Below are 21,002 nucleotides of genomic sequence, written 5' to 3' on the forward strand. Positions count from 1 at the left end.
CTTACAATGAATGTGCAGGGTATTGATGGGCTTATCTCATTAGACATAGCATGAGAGTGGCTGTAATTCCTATGATGAATCTCCTGATTCCTCACCTGCAATTGGTGTTAGACCCTCTGCTGGCTTCATAGGCAAGGTGAAATCATTCTGTATTATTTCAGCCACATAAAGTCATGACAGCTTTGTTTTTTATTTATATCACTGGGGAATAGCAGAGAAGTGTTTTAGATTTTTTTTTTTCCTGAAGTAGTATAGCATTATCAAAACAGTACAATAAATTTATTGCATTATTTGGATAGCTTCCTCCTATGATATACACCCTTGCCCCATCATTGAAAATGTTGAGAGTCAGGCTGGATGAGACTTGGAGCAACTTGGTCTAGTGGAAGGTGTCTCTGCCCATGGCAGGGGGTTGGAATGAGATGGTCTTGAAGGTCCCTTCCAGCCCAAACCATTCTGTGATATCAGATACCTACATTTTCATGCATAGATTATAGTTTTATTATTTTGTACAGTGAAAAGTGTCCCTTTAAAAAAAAATATTGACACACTTTTAGTTTTTAACTTTAAAATTATTTTAGTTTAAATAGTTTTATGTATTGTGATTAAATATTTTGTTTCCAGAACCAGTACTTTAATTTATATTTCATCCAATTCCTTCTTTGTTGTCCTTTTTGACAAAGATTAAGAGATTTGTTGTTGTTGTTTTCAAATTCATAAATGGACAAAAGAAAATTTAGTAGTAGTATTCTTTAACAAGTATGGGAGAGTTGCAACATAATTTTTTTAAATGAGTCTGTGTGTTTGCAGCCTCTGTGCTCTTGCAAAGTGGATGAAAAATGCCAGATTTTTCAGCTAATGACATTTTAGTTATTTTTCAATTTTATATGTATTATATATACTGTAATTAAAATAGCTCTGCTTTTTTCTCAAGTCAGAGCCTGATTCAAAATTTATTAAGGGTATTAAGTTGGAAATATTCTTGTGAACTGCCTATGCCAAATCAAAAATAGAGGAGGAAAGTTATGTAATGGCTTTGTTCCTTTAGTCTTGTCTCAAGTAATCAGCATCTCTGCTGAAGGAAAACATTTTCTTTTAGTTTAAATCTCCCTAACGTAAATGGATAGGGCCTTTCAGAAGCTATGACAGGCAGATGTGAAAAGGTAATTCTACAAAATTGACATTTCAGCTTCTTTTATAATATTTTCAATAAAATTCACCAAATAAACTCCCCAGTTTCATGCCTGGGACTTCTCCCAACCATCTGACATGGGATTCACGCCACATTCTTTTATCACATTGTCATTGCAAATATATATAAAAAAATGAAAATGCAGCCAGTTGTTGAGCTAGAACACATTTGACTCTTTTGTTGATTTTGTGTGATACAGAACAGAATCCATCTCTCGCTTCCGTAGCTAGCTGTCACCTCTCCTTGGGGCTAATGGGAATAATTTTGTTTGTGCCAGTGAAGGAAGCAAATAGAACCCCTTGACACAGAACAAAGACTGTATGACGGGTAAGGAGGCCCAAATTTTCATATTCTTTTTTTCTTTTTTTTTCTTTTTTTTTTTTTTGACATTTCCCTGACGTGTTTTGTCCATTTACATTTGAAAGAATGCCTTGCTCTCTAGTGTCCAGCAATGAGTCCTCCAGTATACCTCAGACCTGCTGATTTCCACTGAGCTTTCCCAAAGATTCTCAGTCACAGCCTGGAAAAGATGTGGATAAATTTGGGGTGCAGGATTGCACTTGTATCAAACCCCTTGTATCTGAACTGCCTCATCTGTGTAGATTATCTGTATAATCCAAGTTGCTGCCTCTGAGTGCTTTACTGCAGTCTGCTGCCCAGCACGCTCCTGGATCCAGTAGGAACATCCAGGAAAAGTTGTAAGAAACATGGAAGGGCCACGAGTGTAATCCCATTTGGGTTGGAAGCATTAGAACAGGATTATCCTGGTGTGTTAGTGCTTGGTGGCTCTCCAGTGCGGTGTTAGAGTGGTTTCTGTGACCAGAGTAACTTTAATGTACATGCATTTGTTTTAAATGTATCCTGACCTTGTTCCATGGTACTGATGTTGGGTTTTGTCATTCTCCTTTTGATGTGTTTTTCTGCCCACATTTTTGGTTTCAAATAGTGACTTCTCATGAAACATCCCAGTCATGTCTAACACCCTGCTGAGAAGAGTGGAGTTTTTTTCACCCAGTTTCTCTGGTAGGAAGGCTCTAGGAATTGAGATGAACTTTTTAGGTTGAACTGTTGAAAGGGAAGTCATTGGTGCTCTTCTACTTTAAAGTGACACTGGCAATGTGAATTGGCCACTTTGATCTGTGGTGGCAGTGTGGCACTTAAATAAAATACCTGAGGGAAAGTGGTAAGAAACAACTACCTACCCAAGATGTAGCATCGTGTAACCTCTCAAACCAGGCTCACAGATGTGGAGCAAATCCAGGCAGTGCCAGAAAAACTGGGACGAGTCAGAGTTGTGTGGTTACCTGCCTAGGTACAGCTACAAGGGGAAGCATTGTTGCAAATTTAACAATATGTTTGTGAGAAGGGCTACTGTCCAAGACCATGGACTTCTTGCACTTACTGATTTATAGTGTGGGCTGTGACCCAGTTGTAAAGATCTTGCTGCCTGTTTACAGAGTGGCTTATGAAGAGCACGGAATGGTCACGGAGATTCAATTAATCTCTTAAGGAAAAAAAGAGAAATAGTGTTTAAAGTGATGCCTCATGCATGTCAGGAGGCAAAGTGCTTTCTGGGGTAGTCCAGCACCTCACACAGTGATACCTTCTCTCCCTTGCCATCAGTTGCAAGTAACAGCTTGTGATAAACAAAGTGCCTACCGAATAATTTTCATTTCTTTGTAGTAGTTGTTTATAAAGAGCAGCTCTTTGAACTGTAAACACTTGTCAGGTTTTGTATGGTTAGTTGCAGGAGGCTCTTGTTTTCCTGAAATAAATTTGGACACCAGTTCCATGTGGACACCACTGCGGGTCACCTAGTGACTCACCTCCTCCATGCTGCTGTCTGCATAAAAATTAGTGAGAGTGATACCAAGACATTTGATATTAACATCAAGATTTGTGACTTACTGCTGTTAGCCCCCCCCATTTTTGCATTTTCTCTAAAATAATGTGAATAACAGAATTTCTGTGCCTTTTGAGTTTAGAAAGTTCAGAGGAGAGTTTTTACCAGAAGCATATATTTTCAGCCTGTTTTACTTTTGGCAAGAGGTGAACCAGCACACCGTGAAAGTGTTGCTGCAGGGTTAAATTTTACTTACCTTTTCAGGTATCAAGAGTTGTGAAATCACCTGCATGTCATGAAGAAATCAATAGACCTTTTAGGAATCCACTGTAGATACCTCTGAGCCACATGTTGGTCCAGAGCAAAAATGTGACAACATAGCAAGAAAGGGAGGACTGCTCTTGATTTGGTGTTGGTCTCTGGTTTCTCTACTCTCTTTTTTTCAGTGTAGCATGATTGAGAACAGCAGAAAGATTGAGGAAGTGCATCCATCCTCCAGATTGTTATCAGCAGGATCTTTAGTAGTGAATATAGAATAAGAAAACCAGTGAGTGTGATAAATTTGTAAAATTCAGATTTCCCAGTGAGGTGGTCATCTATAAGACCTCAGGTGAGCACACTACATAGAGAGTATCCTCTGTGTAAATTCTCAGAAGTTGAACACGACTCATGTGCATAAATCTGCAAAAGCCAAGGCTGGGGTTGAACCTGTAAAGGTGGTGGGATGTAGTTGTTTCAAAGAGCATTTCCCTGGACATCCCTAGAGCCTAAGATTATTTTGAGGATGAGGCAGAGGGCATGGCAAAACCTTGGTAATGGGAAAATCTGGGGTTTTTGGTCTCCCTTATAGCTAAGCATGCATGGGCAACTGGCAACTGTAGAGCAAAGGGGAGGTGCAGGGCACCCCAAACCGTGCTCCCATGGAGATGTCTTAGCAGCGTTTCTGAACTGAAGCAGATCTTAGTTTGCACCTGTAACTTTTCAGATGGCTAAATTTTTCATGCTAAATGAAAATGTTCAATGAAAATTAGGGGGGTTTATTTAAGGAAAAGACTTTTTAAAAAAGTGCTGGTATAACTTGGTTGGAAATCTCTTTAACATTCCTCCTGTGCGTGGCATCTCCCTGCCTCGGCAGTGGTCCTGCAGTTGTTTGTGGAGCTGTACTGTCAACCAGACTGAAAAAACTGCCTCTTCAAAATCCAGGGTCACGGGTTTGTTGTTTTTTAACAATAAAAATAAAATAACAGACTGGGGAGGATCAAGGCGGTGATAGGCAAACTCTTCTGCGGCCAAGCTTAGTGCTGGGAAAATGATGGGGTGTAAAAGTACTTTACACCAGCAGCAGGTTGCAACATCCTTTAACTGTCATCCTCCTTCTCTTTTTTAACTGTTTGGCAGCAGTAGCTCATATGTGCATGGGTGGGAATGCTGAACCTCCCAGTCCAGGTGCAGGTAGGGGCCACTGCAGTGTGTTGGCTGGCCCAAGGATAAAGGAGAACCGTGGCTTTGATTTGCAGCTTTTGTTTCCCTTTTCATGCTAAAGTACTTTGCTAGGTGAGCTTTAGAAATTTTGTTGCTTTGTCAGACATGGTAGGGCTTCAATGTCACCTCAGTGAGCCACTGGTAGAGATCCCTGAAGGATCTTGTATCTCAGAAAAGGCCAGTTCAGGATGAGTAAATAAATATGCCTTTGCTTGAACTTTCTGGCTTCACGTCAGGTTGCTGTGCATCCCTTGCAGAGCTGTAGACTTGAAGCTGAAAGAGTTATTGCAGGCTGCCAAACACGTGGTGTCATGGGCAGAATGGAAACTTCGCACAAGGCTTAGCAGAGAGACCATCCTGCTGAGTCATGAGGTACAGAAAGGACCCCCTTGCTTCCTAAACTACTTCTCAGAAAGGAGTCTGGGGGCAGCTGGATCCAGTCTTAGGCCCAGGCTTGGTTAACAGTTTATGTCTGAAGGATTGTGCAGGTGTGATTGAACCTCTGTATGACTTTGTCCCACCGGATTAAGGATGGCAAACCAAATGTCATGATATGAATAAATGATTTATTTAAATTGATTATGGTAATGATTAGACTAAAAGACCTTAATTAGAATTGTTTACTCCACAGTACAGGTAGCTATAACTACTTTTATAGTGCACTATTTGTTGAAGCAATTATATTAAAGTGAGCAAAACCAATTATTAAGTAGAGATTGATGTTACTCACCCATACTAATGATCATGGGCAAATCTCTTTCACTCAGCCTTGAGAAGCTTGTGTTTTAAGTGCCAGTTTTACTTTAAGTTTTTTTAAGGTTGTGAAAGAAAATTCTTGTAGTCAGAATGCTCAGAATATGTTAAACACTGTCACAAGACACATTTTATGCTTAGCTAAGACAAGCATGTCAGGTGTTCCCAATGAAAAGGTTTATGCTGGAGGGTGTTCCCCTACTTGCTGAGGTGTTCTTTCCCATTGGCAAATCTCTTCTTTACATGCCTTACTTTAGGCATTTCAGTATCTCTGTTGATGTGATGCAGCATTCCTGTGTTCTGCTCATGCTTCTTCTTTAACACCCAGGTTTGGATTTGTAAGCTAGATTTAAGTTGCTTCAGTTACTTAACTCTTTTCTGATGCTATTTTTAATGAGAAGAAAAAAAATGCTGTTGCTTAATTGCTTCGTTAGGAAGACAACACTGACTTAAAATTTTCGGCAGTGCATTTTGCTTTTTTCCACTCTGCACCTCCTGACTTGTGGTGAAATACAGAATTTGGCCCCTTAATTTCAAGAAAACTTGTGCTTTCAGTAGAGGTTAACACTAGATTGGCAGCATTCTCACAATCCATGCTTCTACACTGGAGGACGAGGCAGTTTTACCATTCCAGGAGGCAATGCCTGTGGCCTTTTGAAAACCGATGTGTGGTGTTGGTGTAGTTTCTTCTCAGTTTACACCCATGAAGGTTGTTCCAGTGTATGTGCTAATGGAAGTGAGATATTACTGTTTGATATAAAGAAGTATGATATGAAAAAGGAACATTGAGAAAGTCTCTGTGCAGTCCTTCCTTTTCTCACTCTGCTACAATCTGCAGAACACAGGCACCAAGTCCTGTGAGGAGCATCTGAGGGAGCTGGGGAGGGGCTCATCCTGGAGAAAAGGAGGCTCAGGGGGGACCTTCTCACTCTCTGCAACTCCCTGACAGGAGAGTGGGGCCAGGGGAAGGTTGATCTCTTCTCCCAGGTGACAAGTGACAGGACCNCTTACAATGAATGTGCAGGGTATTGATGGGCTTATCTCATTAGACATAGCATGAGAGTGGCTGTAATTCCTATGATGAATCTCCTGATTCCTCACCTGCAATTGGTGTTAGACCCTCTGCTGGCTTCATAGGCAAGGTGAAATCATTCTGTATTATTTCAGCCACATAAAGTCATGACAGCTTTGGTTTTTATTTATATCACTGGGGAATAGCAGAGAAATGTTTTAGATTTTTTTTTCCTGAAGTAGTATAGCATTATCAAAACAGTACAATAAATTTATTGCATTATTTGGATAGCTTCCTCCTATGATATACACCCTTGCCCCATCATTGAAAATGTTGAGAGTCAGGCTGGATGAGACTTGGAGCAACTTGGTCTAGTGGAAGGTGTCTCTGCCCATGGCAGGGGGTTGGAATGAGATGGTCTTGAAGGTCCCTTCCAGCCCAAACCATTCTGTGATATCAGATACCTACATTTTCATGCATAGATTATAGTTTTATTATTTTGTACAGTGAAAAGTGTCCCTTTAAAAAAAATATTGACGCACTTTTAGTTTTTAACTTTAAAATTATTTTAGTTTAAATAGTTTTATGTATTGTGATTAAATATTTTGTTTCCAGAACCAGTACTTTAATTTATATTTCATCCAATTCCTTCTTTGTTGTCCTTTTTGACAAAGATTAAGAGATTTGTTGTTGTTGTTTTCAAATTCATAAATGGACAAAAGAAAATTTAGCAGTAGTATTCTTTAACAAGTATGGGAGAGTTGCAGCATAATTTTTTTAAATGAGTCTGTGTGTTTGCAGCCTCTGTGCTCTTGCAAAGTGGATGAAAAATGCCAGATTTTTCAGCTAATGACATTTTAGTTATTTTTCAATTTTATATGTATTATATATACTGTAATTAAAATAGCTCTGCTTTTTTCTCAAGTCAGAGCCTGATTCAAAATTTATTAAGGGTATTAAGTTGGAAATATTCTTGTGAACTGCCTATGCCAAATCAAAAATAGAGGAGGAAAGTTATGTAATGGCTTTGTTCCTTTAGTCTTGTCTCAAGTAATCAGCATCTCTGCTGAAGGAAAACATTTTCTTTTAGTTTAAATCTCCCTAACGTAAATGGATAGGGCCTTTCAGAAGCTATGACAGGCAGATGTGAAAAGGTAATTCTACAAAATTGACATTTCAGCTTCTTTTATAATATTTTCAATAAAATTCACCAAATAAACTCCCCAGTTTCATGCCTGGGACTTCTCCCAACCATCTGACATGGGATTCACGCCACATTCTTTTATCACATTGTCGTTGCAAATATATATAAAAAAATGAAAATGCAGCCAGTTGTTGAGCTAGAACACATTTGACTCTTTTGTTGATTTTGTGTGATACAGAACAGAATCCATCTCTCGCTTCCGTAGCTAGCTGTCACCTCTCCTTGGGGCTAATGGGAATAATTTTGTTTGTGCCAGTGAAGGAAGCAAATAGAACCCCTTGACACAGAACAAAGACTGTATGACGGGTAAGGAGGCCCAAATTTTCATATTCTTTTTTTCTTTTTTTTTTTCTTTTTTTTTTTTTGACATTTCCCTGACGTGTTTTGTCCATTTACATTTGAAAGAATGCCTTGCTCTGTAGTGTCCAGCAATGAGTCCTCCAGTATACCTCAGACCTGCTGATTTCCACTGAGCTTTCCCAAAGATTCTCAGTCACAGCCTGGAAAAGATGTGGATAAATTTGGGGTGCAGGATTGCACTTGTATCAAACCCCTTGTATCTGAACTGCCTCATCTGTGTAGATTATCTGTATAATCCAAGTTGCTGCCTCTGAGTGCTTTACTGCAGTCTGCTGCCCAGCACACTCCTGGATCCAGTAGGAACATCCAGGAAAAGTTGTAAGAAACATGGAAGGGCCACGAGTGTAATCCCATTTGGGTTGGAAGCATTAGAACAGGATTATCCTGGTGTGTTAGTGCTTGGTGGCTCTCCAGTGCGGTGTTAGGGTGGTTTCTGTGACCAGAGTAACTTTAATGTACATGCATTTGTTTTAAATGTATCCTGACCTTGTTCCATGGTACTGATGTTGGGTTTTGTCATTCTCCTTTTGATGTGTTTTTCTGCCCACATTTTTGGTTTCAAATAGTGACTTCTCATGAAACATCCCAGTCATGTCTAACATCCTGCTGAGAAGAGTGGAGTTTTTTTCACCCAGTTTCTCTGGTAGGAAGGCTCTAGGAATTGAGATGAACTTTTTAGGTTGAACTGTTGAAAGGGAAGTCATTGGTGCTCTTCTACTTTAAAGTGACACTGGCAATGTGAATTGGCCACTTTGATCTGTGGTGGCAGTGTGGCACTTAAATAAAATACCTGAGGGAAAGTGGTAAGAAACAACTACCTACCCAAGATGTAGCATCGTGTAACCTCTCAAACCAGGCTCACAGATGTGGAGCAAATCCAGGCAGTGCCAGAAAAACTGGGACGAGTCAGAGTTGTGTGGTTGCCTGCCTAGGTACAGCTACAAGGGGAAGCATTGTTGCAAATTTAACAATATGTTTGTGAGAAGGGCTACTGTCCAAGACCATGGACTTCTTGCACTTACTGATTTATAGTGTGGGCTGTGACCCAGTTGTAAAGATCTTGCTGCCTGTTTACAGAGTGGCTTATGAAGAGCATGGAATGGTCATGGAGATTCAATTAATCTCTTAAGGAAAAAAAGAGAAATAGTGTTTAAAGTGATGCCTCATGCATGTCAGGAGGCAAAGTGCTTTCTGGGGTAGTCCAGCACCTCACACAGTGATACCTTCTCTCCTTGCCATCAGTTGCAAGTAACAGCTTGTGATAAACAAAGTACCTACTGAATAATTTTCATTTCTTTGTAGTAGTTGTTTATAAAGAGCAGCTCTTTGAACTGTAAACACTTGTCAGGTTTTGTTTGGTTAGTTGCAGGAGGCTCTTGTTTTCCTGAAATAAATTTGGACACCAGTTCCATGTGGACACCACTGCGGGTCACCTAGTGACTCACCTCCTCCATGCTGCTGTCTGCGTAAAAATTAGTGAGAGTGATACCAAGACATTTGATATTAACATCAAGATTTGTGACTTACTGCTGTTAGCCCCCCCCATTTTTGCATTTTCTCTAAAATAATGTGAATAACAGAATTTCTGTGCCTTTTGAGTTTAGAAAGTTCAGAGGAGAGTTTTTACCAGAAGCATGTATTTTCAGCCTGTTTTACTTTTGGCAAGAGGTGAACCAGCACACCGTGAAAGTGTTGCTGCAGGGTTAAATTTTACTTACCTTTTCAGGTATCAAGAGTTGTGAAATCACCTGCATGTCATGAAGAAATCAATAGACCTTTTAGGAATCCACTGTAGATACCTCTGAGCCACATGTTGGTCCAGAGCAAAAATGTGACAACATAGCAAGAAAGGGAGGACTGCTCTTGATTTGGTGTTGGTCTCTGGTTTCTCTACTCTCTTTTTTTCAGTGTAGCATGATTGAGAACAGCAGAAAGATTGAGGAAGTGCATCCATCCTCCAGATTGTTATCAGCAGGATCTTTAGTAGTGAATATAGAATAAGAAAACCAGTGAGTGTGATAAATTTGTAAAATTCAGATTTCCCAGTGAGGTACTCATCTATAAGACCTCAGGTGAGCACACTACATAGAGAGTATCCTCTGTGTAAATTCTCAGAAGTTGAACACGACTCACGTGCATAAATCTGCAAAAGCCAAGGTTGGGGTTGAACCTGCAAAGGTGGTGGGATGTAGTTGTTTCAAAGAGCATTTCCCTGGACATCCCTAGAGCCTAAGATTACTTTGAGGATGAGGCAGAGGGCATGGCAAAACCTTGGTAATGGGAAAATCTGGGGTTTTTTTGGTCTCCCTTATAGCTAAGCATGCATGGGCAACTGGCAACTGTAGAGCAAAGGGGAGGTGCAGGGCACCCCAAACCGTGCTCCCATGGAGATGTCTTAGCAGCGTTTCTGAACTGAAGCAGATCTTAGTTTGCACCTGTAACTTTTCAGATGGCTAAATTTTTCATGCTAAATGAAAATGTTCAATGAAAATTAGGGGGGTTTATTTAAGGAAAAGACTTTTTAAAAAAGTGCTGGTATAACTTGGTTGGAAATCTCTTTAACATTCCTCCTGTGCGTGGCATCTCCCTGCCTCGGCAGTGGTCCTGCAGTTGTTTGTGGAGCTGTACTGTCAACCAGACTGAAGAAACTGCCTCTTCAAAATCCAGGGTCACGGGTTTGTTGTTTTTTAACAATAAAAATAAAATAACAGACTGGGGAGGATCAAGGCAGTGATAGGCAAACTCTTCTGCGGCCAAGCTTAGTGCTGGGAAAATGATGGGGTGTAAAAGTACTTTACACCAGCAGCAGGTTGCAACATCCTTTAACTGTCATCCTCCTTCTCTTTTTTAACTGTTTGGCAGCAGTAGCTCATATGTGCAGGGGTGGGAATGCTGAACCTCCCAGTCCAGGTGCAGGTAGGGGCCACTGCAGTGTGTTGGTTGCCCCAAGGATGAAGGAGAACCGTGCTTTGATTTGCAGCTTTTGTTTCCCTTTTCATGCTAAAGTACTTTGCTAGGTGAGCTTTAGAAATTTTGTTGCTTTGTCAGACATGGTAGGGCTTCAATGTCACCCAGGGAAGTGGTAGAGTCAACATCCCTGCAAGTGTCCAAAGGGTGTGTGATGTGGCACCAGGGGACATGGTTCTGTGGTGAACATAGTCGTGCTGGGTTGGCAGTGGGACCCAGTGATCTTAGGGGGCTTTTCCAACCTCAGTGATTCTGTGATTCATTTGGGTGTCAGGTTTTATCTCTGCGCTACAACCAGCTTCTGATAGAAGAATACATTTCTGTAGACAAGTATATGTACTTTGGAAATTTTAACTATGGAAATTTAAAGCTAGTTTTATAAACCTAACCACCATCCAACCCTGCCCAATCAATATTAAGAGCTTGAGGCCTTGGCTGTAAGAATGGTTTCTTCAAAGCCTGTCTTTGCATCAAGCAAGTTGCCGTGAACCCAGCATTCATGAGCAAGTGCTGCAGTGCTGAAGGTGCTTCAGCACACCCCAGGAAAACATAAGGCCTGTGGGCAGTAGTACCAGTCCATACAGTTCACCTTGCAGAAGCTTGTTCAGGTGTCCACACTCCTTTTCATCAGAAGAAGTTTGTAAGACAAGTGGTCAACTTTCGTTTTCTGTGCCAGAGGATGTCACTAAGTGTGGGAGGCAGCGGCAAAACACAAGCTGTGGAAATACTGAAATCAGAAGTAAGGAAGAGAGTCTGGCAAAGGTTTTATTTAGGGGATGAGGGCTTGCCAGAGGAGTGCTTTGGCCTTTTTTGAGATATTCATCTGTCACTCAAACACCGGTCATGTAAAATGTGACGTGCCTTGTCTGCAAGTCTCAGATACATTTGTAAGACCCCAGTTGCAATGCTCAGTCTTGAATTCCTTCCAGATGTTTCTTCCATAATATTACCTGTGTCTGTAGCAGTCCATGCTCTCCATGTAGGTAATACTGCAAACAACAAGAAAATATTATTGTGATTCATTTGGCACTTGAAATACCTCAAATCTACAGACTTCTAGTCATGATATGGTCCTTAAAAAGACATATTGGTCCTGGAAAGCAATAATTTTCACTTGATATCTTTACTCTGACATTTGGTTGCTGATTGCATTTTATGCAATGTTATCAATGTTATACAAAGTGTGCCTTTATTCCATGTAAAATAGACCTCATTTTTTATTAGCACAGAATTTTTATTCATTCATTAGTGCCAGCTTTTTTAATGACAGGTGAGTAAGTTAATGCACATTGCCTCCATTTTTATCCTCAGTAAAAATATGCAAAGAAATTGGTTCCTTGAATTGCAGTCTTTGTTTTACCCTTTTTTTTTTCGCACATCCTGAAGCCAGCATGTGTAATTCAATTTTTGCAGTAGTGAAGCAGTTGTGATGTGCAGTTTCTAGCCTGAAATGATGCTGATGTGTAGCCATCCCAGCACAAACTGCAAGAATCACTGTTAGCAACATCCAAGTTACCTGTTTCCCTAGGGTAACCTTGCAGCCTGGTACACGGTGGGATTTTTAATAAGGACAACCATTCTGTGGGAACCCAAGAGCTTCCACTGTGCTCCTTTGTTTTATCCAAGCACCAAAGGAAACTTCCCTGCAGCTTGTGTCTGGATGCTGCAGTTTGACTCCAAGACCAGGCTGGATGGGGGCTCTGAGAAACCTGGTCTAGTGGAAGGTGTCCCTGACCATGGCAGGGGGTTGGAATGGGATGGTCTTTAAGGTCCCTTCCAGCCCAAATCATTCTGTGGTTCTATGATTCTGACTGAAATATGCTATTTTCATAGTGCCAAGCTTTTTGCAAGTATTCCTCAGACAAATACAGAGAAAATACTCTGCGGAAGATATTGAGGTTTTCAGAAGTACTCTATATAACTGTTACAGACAGATTGAGAGCCAAAGCTTTTTCAAATGAACGCAGCTGTCAAAAAAAAAAATAATAATCAGGATTTTGCTCCTAGGCATGCTATATCCCTGCCACCAGACCTGATCCAGTGTAGATCACAGTGGTCCAGACAAGGGATTTTTGGTTGGAATATGTGAAACAGCTAAAGGGAGCAAAGAGTACATGCTTTCTTTGCATATTTTCAGTTTTCAGATTCAATCTTCTCCCTGACTATAGATATTGCAAGCCAGTGCATGTGTCCTTTCTGGCAGCAGGATGTGGAAACAGTTGGGCTAGGGTGTCAAGGACAGGTTTTCCCTTATGGTGATGAGGTGTGGAGGTCTTGCAAACACAATCTTTTTGCTCTGGGAAGGATGCTTTACCCCCTGCCAGGTGTCTTTTGGGGGCAATAGCTGCTGTTTCTGAGAATCTCACAGTTTGGCTTTCTCCCACTGAATGGTCCTGTCCATCTCTGGCACTAGAGTGCTAGAAAATGCATCACCAGACATGTTAGTGGGGAACTAAAGTTGTGGAGTCTGCTCCTGGCCTGTTGCTGTAGGTCATTTTACTCAGGATTACGCTGAGCATCCCCTAAGCTGATCTCTGAAATTCTGGCAGGTGTCACAGCTTATGCTACCACGGTCATGTGCCCGTCAGGAGAAAGGGTTAAAAATCTAGTCCATTGTGATTAACTGCTATTATGTCTGGCAGATGTTACTTGTTCCATTAAAAAGAAAGTGTTTTTTTGTTTTGTTTTGTTTTGTTTTTCCCTCCCTCTTAGGTGGAACGTATTGGGTATTCAAGGAGCCTTACTTAGCCTCTTTGTGGAGCCAATTTACTTCTCTAGCATCATCTTGGGGAGTTTATATCATGGGGATCATCTATCCAGAGCCGTTTACCAGAGGATAGCAGAGATAGAAGATCTACCACCTCTTTATACACTCAACAGACCTTTACTTAGTGGCAAGTATCTAATGGAGAAGGCCGTGCCGGTAACCAAGTCTGTTCCAGTAGCGATGTGATTTTGCAGTTCTCAAAACCTTGCAAACTGTGTGCTGTGAGTAAACTGCTTGCTGGTTGCAACAGAGAAGCTGTGGTCTAAACATAATACAGACAGTCAGAAATACCATAGCAAGGACCCTTAAAAGTTGGAAAGAGCTGGGGGATGAATGTTTCGATGAGGCTTCACATCATTCCTGTCCGCAGCGTGCCCTGCCAAGATGTGAGACGAGTTGAAGGCTTAGTGAAGCCTCTTCCCATCCATGGAATAGCATGTTAGCACTCACTGTCACTTCTCTTGCGTGGCAGATATTTGTTGAGTGGTTCCATCATTACTCAGTATGCCAAGATAGACACAATTTCTGGATCAATAATCAACTCAGAATGGATGGGGATAACATCTCACCTGTCTTAAATTCTAAAATGACTTGTTACAGTAATGCTGTGAAAGCTTTAAAACTGAAATCTCATCCTCCCTCTGATTGTGTGCATTGCTGTTGTGGCTTAACCCAGCCAACAGCCAAGCCCCTGACAGCCACTCACTCACTCCCTCACCAGCAGGACCAGGGAGAGGATTGGAAGGGTAAAAACCACAAAACTCAGGGGTTGAGATAAAGACAGTTTAACAGGCAAAGCAAAAGCCGTGTACACGAGTAAACTAAAATAAGGAAGTCACTCTCTGCTTCCCATGGGCAGGCAGGTGTTCAGCCACCTCCAGGAGAGCAGAGTCCCATCCCACCCCACGGTGACTTGGGAAGACAAACATCATCACTCTACCCCAGCTGAAACCAGCACAACTGCTTTGTTCTGTAGAGCTTAGCTTTTGATATGTCATTATTTTCTGAGGAAAAACAGAAAAGCTCATTATTTTAAAATGTTTAAAGTTTTACATGGATTTTTAAAATAGATGTAGGGAGGGAATGGGGAAAAGAGCATTTTGAACGACGAGTATTTCTTTAGATAAGAAAGGTAATTAATAAGGATTCCCTGATCTAGAATGTATAAAAATGTTAAGTAACGTATTTATCCTTATATTAGCAATTAAGTAACAGTTACAACACTCACTACCAAATATCTCTAATGGTTGTATGGCCACAGTAGATGATGTATGGACAGTTTCTGCCTGATTTAGAGGAATTTTTATCAATCCTTCAAGATGGCAGGTTTGGGGCAGAGTGGGAGGAGTTTTTGTTTTCCTTTTCACAGCGTATAACAGCACCTTGTCTTCTTTAAAATCGTCTTTCTGCAATGGTGATATCATCTATTTTCTATGAAATAGCACCATCTGTTTAAACAGTTCAGCCAGGACTTGCTGAGCAGCAGAGAGAGTTCAGAAAAGTTCTCAGCTTTTGAGTTTTCACAAAAACACACATCTCAAAAACGTACAGAAAGCTTCTTTAGGAGGTTGGGGGGGAGCACTATGTTGATGTATTTTATTTTACTAGCTCAGTCTTGAAGACTAATCTTCTGACCTATGCTGTTAGGTTCAGCTGGGGCACTTGTGTAGCTGCCCATCTGCCCTTGGATTCATATATTTTTTAGTGTATTCTTACCTGGAATAAGCACTGCAGAAATACCTGTCCCTAATTCTGTGTTCCTTCTTGTACCACACACACAGAGCTGTGTCTTATTTCTACCAGAGGGATGAACCAAAACAGAAATATCTGTCTTTCCCCACTGTTCCACCTGCTTAGCTGAGAAAGCACTGTAAAAGCTGGTTTTCTTCTCATAAAACAAGTTTTATGTCTGCTGGGGCAATTGCATTAAGTCAAAGTTATTTTAACTTTGGGATATTGTTATGTGCTGCTAAAAATTGTCTTTTCATCATCTTTCTTTCTTTCTTTCAAAGAGATTTTTTTTTACTTGCTGATTATCTTGTCACCACTGTAAGACCAAGATTTTAAGGTACAACCCATCCAGCCCAGTATTCTTTTCCACAGGTAGTTAGGCAGTGAAAAGCAAAAGGAAATATTAACCCTCTGCAGATATTTTGGGGAATCACAGTGGCAATCTGCAGATCAGGGACATCTCGAGTCAGGTATTGAGAATCTTTGTGTTTAGAAATCCTTAACAGATCTTTCTTTGTCAGCTTCCGGTTCGGTTTTTTTAACTGGTTTTAACTTTTTACCATCTGCAGCCTCCTTGAGTAAGGAGGGGCTGTGGAACGTGCAAAGATCTGTGCAAAGGAACTTTCTGCTAATTTAATTAGATGTTCCTCAGTGTGATCTGGGCTATAGGAAGTGGTCATGACACTCAGTTTTCTGTACCTCTGAGATATTCCTTCCTACATAAGGCCTATTTTCTGCAAGCTGAAGTGTCTTAGTCTACTTTGTTGTTCCTTGCACAGAGACCCTTTCATATAAGGATCATACCTTTCATTTTGCACTTCCATTTTTGTGCCAGTGACACCAGGGCAGCACCTGATACTCCAGGTAAAGCAGCAATACTGATTTATGTGGTGGCATATACTCTGTTGAGATCCTTGATCCTTCACTAATGATTCCTAACATTCACTTTGATTATTTTTGGTCCTTGAGCTGACCTTTTGGTAGAACTGAATATTAGAAACTAAAACCTCATTCCTGAATGCTCCAATCCTGCTCCAAGTCCAGCACTCCTCGTGCAACACTGCTTTGGGGTTTTATCTCATGTGTTTTGCCTAATATTTATCTGTGAGCAATTTCACCTGCCTTTTTATTGCCCAGACACCCAATGTGTGAGCTTTTTTCTGCTACTCTTTGCAATTCCTTCTCTTACTGACTCTTTAAAATAATTAAGTATCATCACCAATCTTAATCACCTGGGCTTTTACCCCTGCACACTTTCCAGATATGCACAGAGCTGGAAGCTCTCCAGCTGTGTTGCTTCTTCACAAGGAGACCATCTTCATCCAGGTGTTAGTGAATTCTGGTTTTAATAGACAAAAATAAATCCTTCAGCAGAGGACCTTTGGGGATTTTTTGGCCATTCCCATGGTACCTTACCCTCCTGTTCACGTTGGTATTTTTCAGCTCTCTATCTCCTTTTTAATGAAGCTCTTTTAAGGTCTGTCCTCAAAAAACTGTCAAGATTTATGATTTATATAATCACTGGCACAAAGAGCTGTGACCTTTGCTTTTGCTTATTATATCCCTTTATAATAATACTCAACAATAACTTCTGAGCAATGTTCTCTAAATAGCTTAGTTATATCAGTTTTCAGTGGAGAGTAAAATATCTGACTTTCTATCCTAGTTTTCTTTCCCATTTCTAGTTTCAGCTTATTGTGCTATATTCGTGTCTGGATTTTGAGGGGGAAGATATGATCCACCTAACATTTTATCAGATGCTTTGATTTTGAGATGACCTTTATTCCCTGTCTGTGCTACCCACGATCCACCATGAGACTCCTTTGCCATCTCTACAGGGTTACTGCATACAATTAAGTAGCTAAATGGGTTGTTGTTATTTAAATCTATTTGAAATTCTAAATCTGGGTCAGTTTTTCTTTTTTAGATTTAACTAATTGATCAAAATAACCCAAAGAATGGAATTGTATAATTGCAATGGAAGTGTAGTGCATATTCAGCTTCCTCATCTTTATTTGTGAGACTGGGTGTGATGTCACAAGTGTTGTGTAGTACTCAGTGACTTCTATCTGACCCTTATACTTATTTAATAGTGTATGGAATGAAAGGAAAGCTAATAGTATAGGTATTATTAGATTACAGAAAAAACAAGACCAAAAATTGTCATGTGGCAGCAATTTCTTAGCCCTCTTGCCTCAGTAGTTTTGGTAAAACCAACTTTTGTTACAATTCTCAAATTTTTCAGCTTATATTTTAAAAAAATGAGGGATGGTAGGGTTATTTGCTATCATTATTAACTTAATTACTAGTTATCAGTCATAGTGACAAGGTTGATGTAAACCAAGTGTAAATAGACAATACTTCAGTGATTGATATTTCAACGTGTTTGTTTGTTTATTAAATGAGGAATTGATGATAGAAAGCAAACTGAATTTCTCTGTGTCTTTCAGACCTCGTGGGTCTTGCACACTCTCAGTGCTGGGCTCAGAGGTGCCGTGAGACTGAGCCAGCTGAGCCAGTCCTGCTCCCAGGTGTCTGACTTTGTTAGATCGTTTTAGGTATCAGCTAGAAATGCATCCTGCTGTGTTGCTAATGTTCAATTTCCACAAATCCTCTAGATTTTATTAAGTATAGGGCTTGGCATAGCCTTGGAGTAGATTTGAAAGAGGTTCTCGGTGAGAGCTGTGTTAAAGTAAAAAAATGGGATTTTTATTTATTAGAAAGAACAAATTGCCCTAGTGCTTTGCTCTCTGCTGGTGAGGTGACTGAGACATCTTAAACAGAGAGTTTTGCCACCTCTGTGATGCCTGAGGAGTCACACATGTACGGCAGCAGCTGCTGTGACCTTCAAGCACAATACTGCAGCCATTCTGTATGGTCCATCTTCGCAGCACTGGGCTGCTGTGGGGGAATAAATCCTGCCCTGGGCAGGCAGACGGCCTCGTTTTGCACTTGGGTTTGATTGCTGGTGGCTTTGCTTCTCCATCCATAGAGGTGGAGCCATATTTGGAAGGTGTCACATGATTTAACACTTGAGCAAAATGATACGAGTCCTCTCTGGAGTCCTGTGGTTCCCTGTCTCTGGGCACGGTGTGCAACAGTGGGCATGCAAAGTGGGGAAGCAGCTAAAACACAAATGGATTTGTGCTCGAAAACTCCAATGTCTGCCAGCTCTGGCTTTGTGCAAAGGGTACTGAGGATGGGGCTCACCTTTATAGAATCACAGAATGGTTTGTGTTGGAAGGGACCTTAAAGCTTATCTAGTTCTAAGCCCCTGCCATGGGCAGGGACACCTTCCACTATCCCAGGTTGCTCCAAGCCCCGTCCAACCCAGCCTTGAACACTTCCAGGGTTCATATTTTCGCATCCAATTTGAAGTGAGATAAGCAACATGCACCTGAATTCTTACATCAGAGTGAAAGGGAATTGACTGAAGAGTTATAGCTGCCAAACTCTCACAGTGTTGGCTCCTTGCTACACTCAGCTACTGAGTGGGCTCTGAGAGCAGCAGTTTCTTGAGCTGGAGCAGAACAACTTTTGTTCTACTTCATAACTATTTGCTGGTTAATAATGAATTTGTTCACTTGCAAGACCAGATCCTTGTGAGGAGGATATGGCAAGGCACTCCTGTTACTGTCCCCATGAACACTTGCCACAGACCTTTCCATGATCCCCTCCAACAAGGAGGCTGGTTTCTCCAGCAATGCACACTTGCCCTGCTGGGAAGGACAGTAGAGAGCACTTTAGCCAGGATAAGAATGAGATGTCCATGGTGCTACCACCACAGGTCGGTGAGAAATCTGCAGGAGAATGCCCTCAAAGTAAAAGAGTGGTCTTACAAACAGATTGCTCCCCAACCCAAAAAAAAAAAAAGTCAATAGTTTGTATGTGTTATTGTCCTTAAACATCACTTTCCTTTCAGGTATCAGCAATGCAGAAGCCCGTCAGCCAGGGAAAGCCCCAAACTTCAGTGTGAACTGGACAGTAGGAGACACTGGTCTGGAAGTGATTAATGCCACGACTGGCAAGGATGAGATGGGCCGTGCGTCCCGCCTGTGTAAGCACGCGTTCTACAGCCGCTGGATGCGCATCCACGCCAAGGTACGGCCCCCAGGCTGCCACAGCTCCCACTGCCCAGTGCTTAGTGAAACACCTCTGTGTGCTCTCTGGGCTCAGAAGCCACTTTGTGAGCCTGGTGTTAGAATCACAGCATCATCAAAGCCAGAAAAGATCTTTAAAGTCATCAAGTCCAACCATCAGCACAGCACTGCCATTGTGTTCACTGTTAAACCACTTCCTCTAGTGCCACATCCACGCTTTTTTTTTTTTTTTTTAACACTTCCAGGGATGATGACCCCACCACTTCCCTGGGCAGCCTGTTCCACTGCTTTACAACCCTTTCCATAATTTTTTTTCCTAATACATAATCAAAACCTCCCCTGGTGCAACTTGAGGCCAGTTACCTACTGCCCCATGCAGTAATGTAAAAGAATATGTGTTTGTTAACTTACTCTTTAATGTGGTGCTGTCTGGTATGCTGTCTGCATACCCCTTGGTTTATAGCTGACTAAGCAAAGGATGCTCTCTCCTTTGAACTTGCCTTCTCATTTTTATTTATTTGGAAGGATAATCCCATTTTTACTGCAGTTGAAACTACTGAGGTTTTCCTTTTTCCTCTCAGAAAGAAAAGCTACCAGAAAGCACATCTGTGGCTTTTTGGCCTCAACCATTTTGTTTGGTAGATCCTTACATTGTTTTAATATTAGTTGTTTGAATAACTCAGTCACTCTCAAACTGTTTGGCTTAATAGGGTCTTGTCTCTCTTCTTTTCTTGTCTGTAATCCCCACAGCTTTCCTCCAGCTTGCGCTCAAAGATCCTCAAGCCCAACCTGTACCACGATACCAAGCAAGGAGCCACTGAGTATCAAACTGCCAAAGAGTGTTTGTTTAAAGCATTCCTGAAGGCAGGACTTGGAGCCTGGGTGGAGAAACCCATAGAACAAGATCAGTTTTCACTCATGGTCTAATTCACAAACTGCACATCACTTTGGAAAGGGAGTTGTTCTGGAAATTCCTGGTGTCCAGCATTGCTTTCTGGCATCTCCACAGCCATCAAAACATCTTTTTGCTGTTTGGAGTTGGGTTTCTTTGGGGTTTTTTTGAAACTTCACAGTAACTGTTTCTGTTTCGCCTGAGTAATGAAACTCAATGATGATCTGACACATAATTGTATATTTTGTTATAGGAAAGTAATTTCTGGTGTATTTCTAGAAATACTTTTGCTGTAGAAAACCTGCAGTAAGGCTGTCCTTACTGTATACAATGACTCATTTTTTCTGGGTTAAAATAATTTCTTTTTTTAATTCAGTGTCATCAAGTGCATGAAGAAATTAAAAGTTTCTCTAGGTTTTACACCACACTTTTAGGAAGTAGCTTAATTTTTTAAAAATAGGTGACAAAGCTGATTCTACTGCTCTGTTAACTTGTTTTTGAACTGCAGATATTTTTAGCACATAGACAACAGAGCCAGAATGGAGTCTGGACAGCTAGTTTTTTCCCAATTCCTTGCTCTTTAAAACCAGCTGCTGAAAATTTCATGTCTTCGATGTATGTATTTATTAGTCTGTGACCCAGTTTTTAACATGCAGCTTTTTATTCTGTTTTTAAAAATACATTTACCTCCCATTTACA

General features: G+C 40.9%; 1 protein-coding gene across 2 annotated transcripts in view; it reads left to right on the forward strand.

Annotated features, from left to right (window-relative positions):
• Nucleotides 1–21,002, forward strand: part of ADARB1 (adenosine deaminase RNA specific B1) — a 70,816-nt gene extending 49,814 nt beyond the window's left edge. For both annotated transcript variants that reach the window (XM_029959564.1, XM_018071647.2), the window contains 3 exons: nucleotides 13,526–13,707; nucleotides 19,234–19,412; nucleotides 20,162–21,002. In XM_029959564.1, the coding sequence (XP_029815424.1) occupies nucleotides 13,526–13,707; nucleotides 19,234–19,412; nucleotides 20,162–20,338 (538 nt within the window). In that variant the 3' untranslated portion in view covers nucleotides 20,339–21,002. The remainder of the gene's footprint in view (nucleotides 1–13,525; nucleotides 13,708–19,233; nucleotides 19,413–20,161) is intronic.

Source organism: Manacus vitellinus, unplaced genomic scaffold (assembly GCF_001715985.3).
Source record: "Manacus vitellinus isolate BGI_N305 unplaced genomic scaffold, ASM171598v3 scaffold_20_pilon, whole genome shotgun sequence".
NCBI classification, from domain to species: domain Eukaryota; kingdom Metazoa; phylum Chordata; class Aves; order Passeriformes; family Pipridae; genus Manacus; species Manacus vitellinus.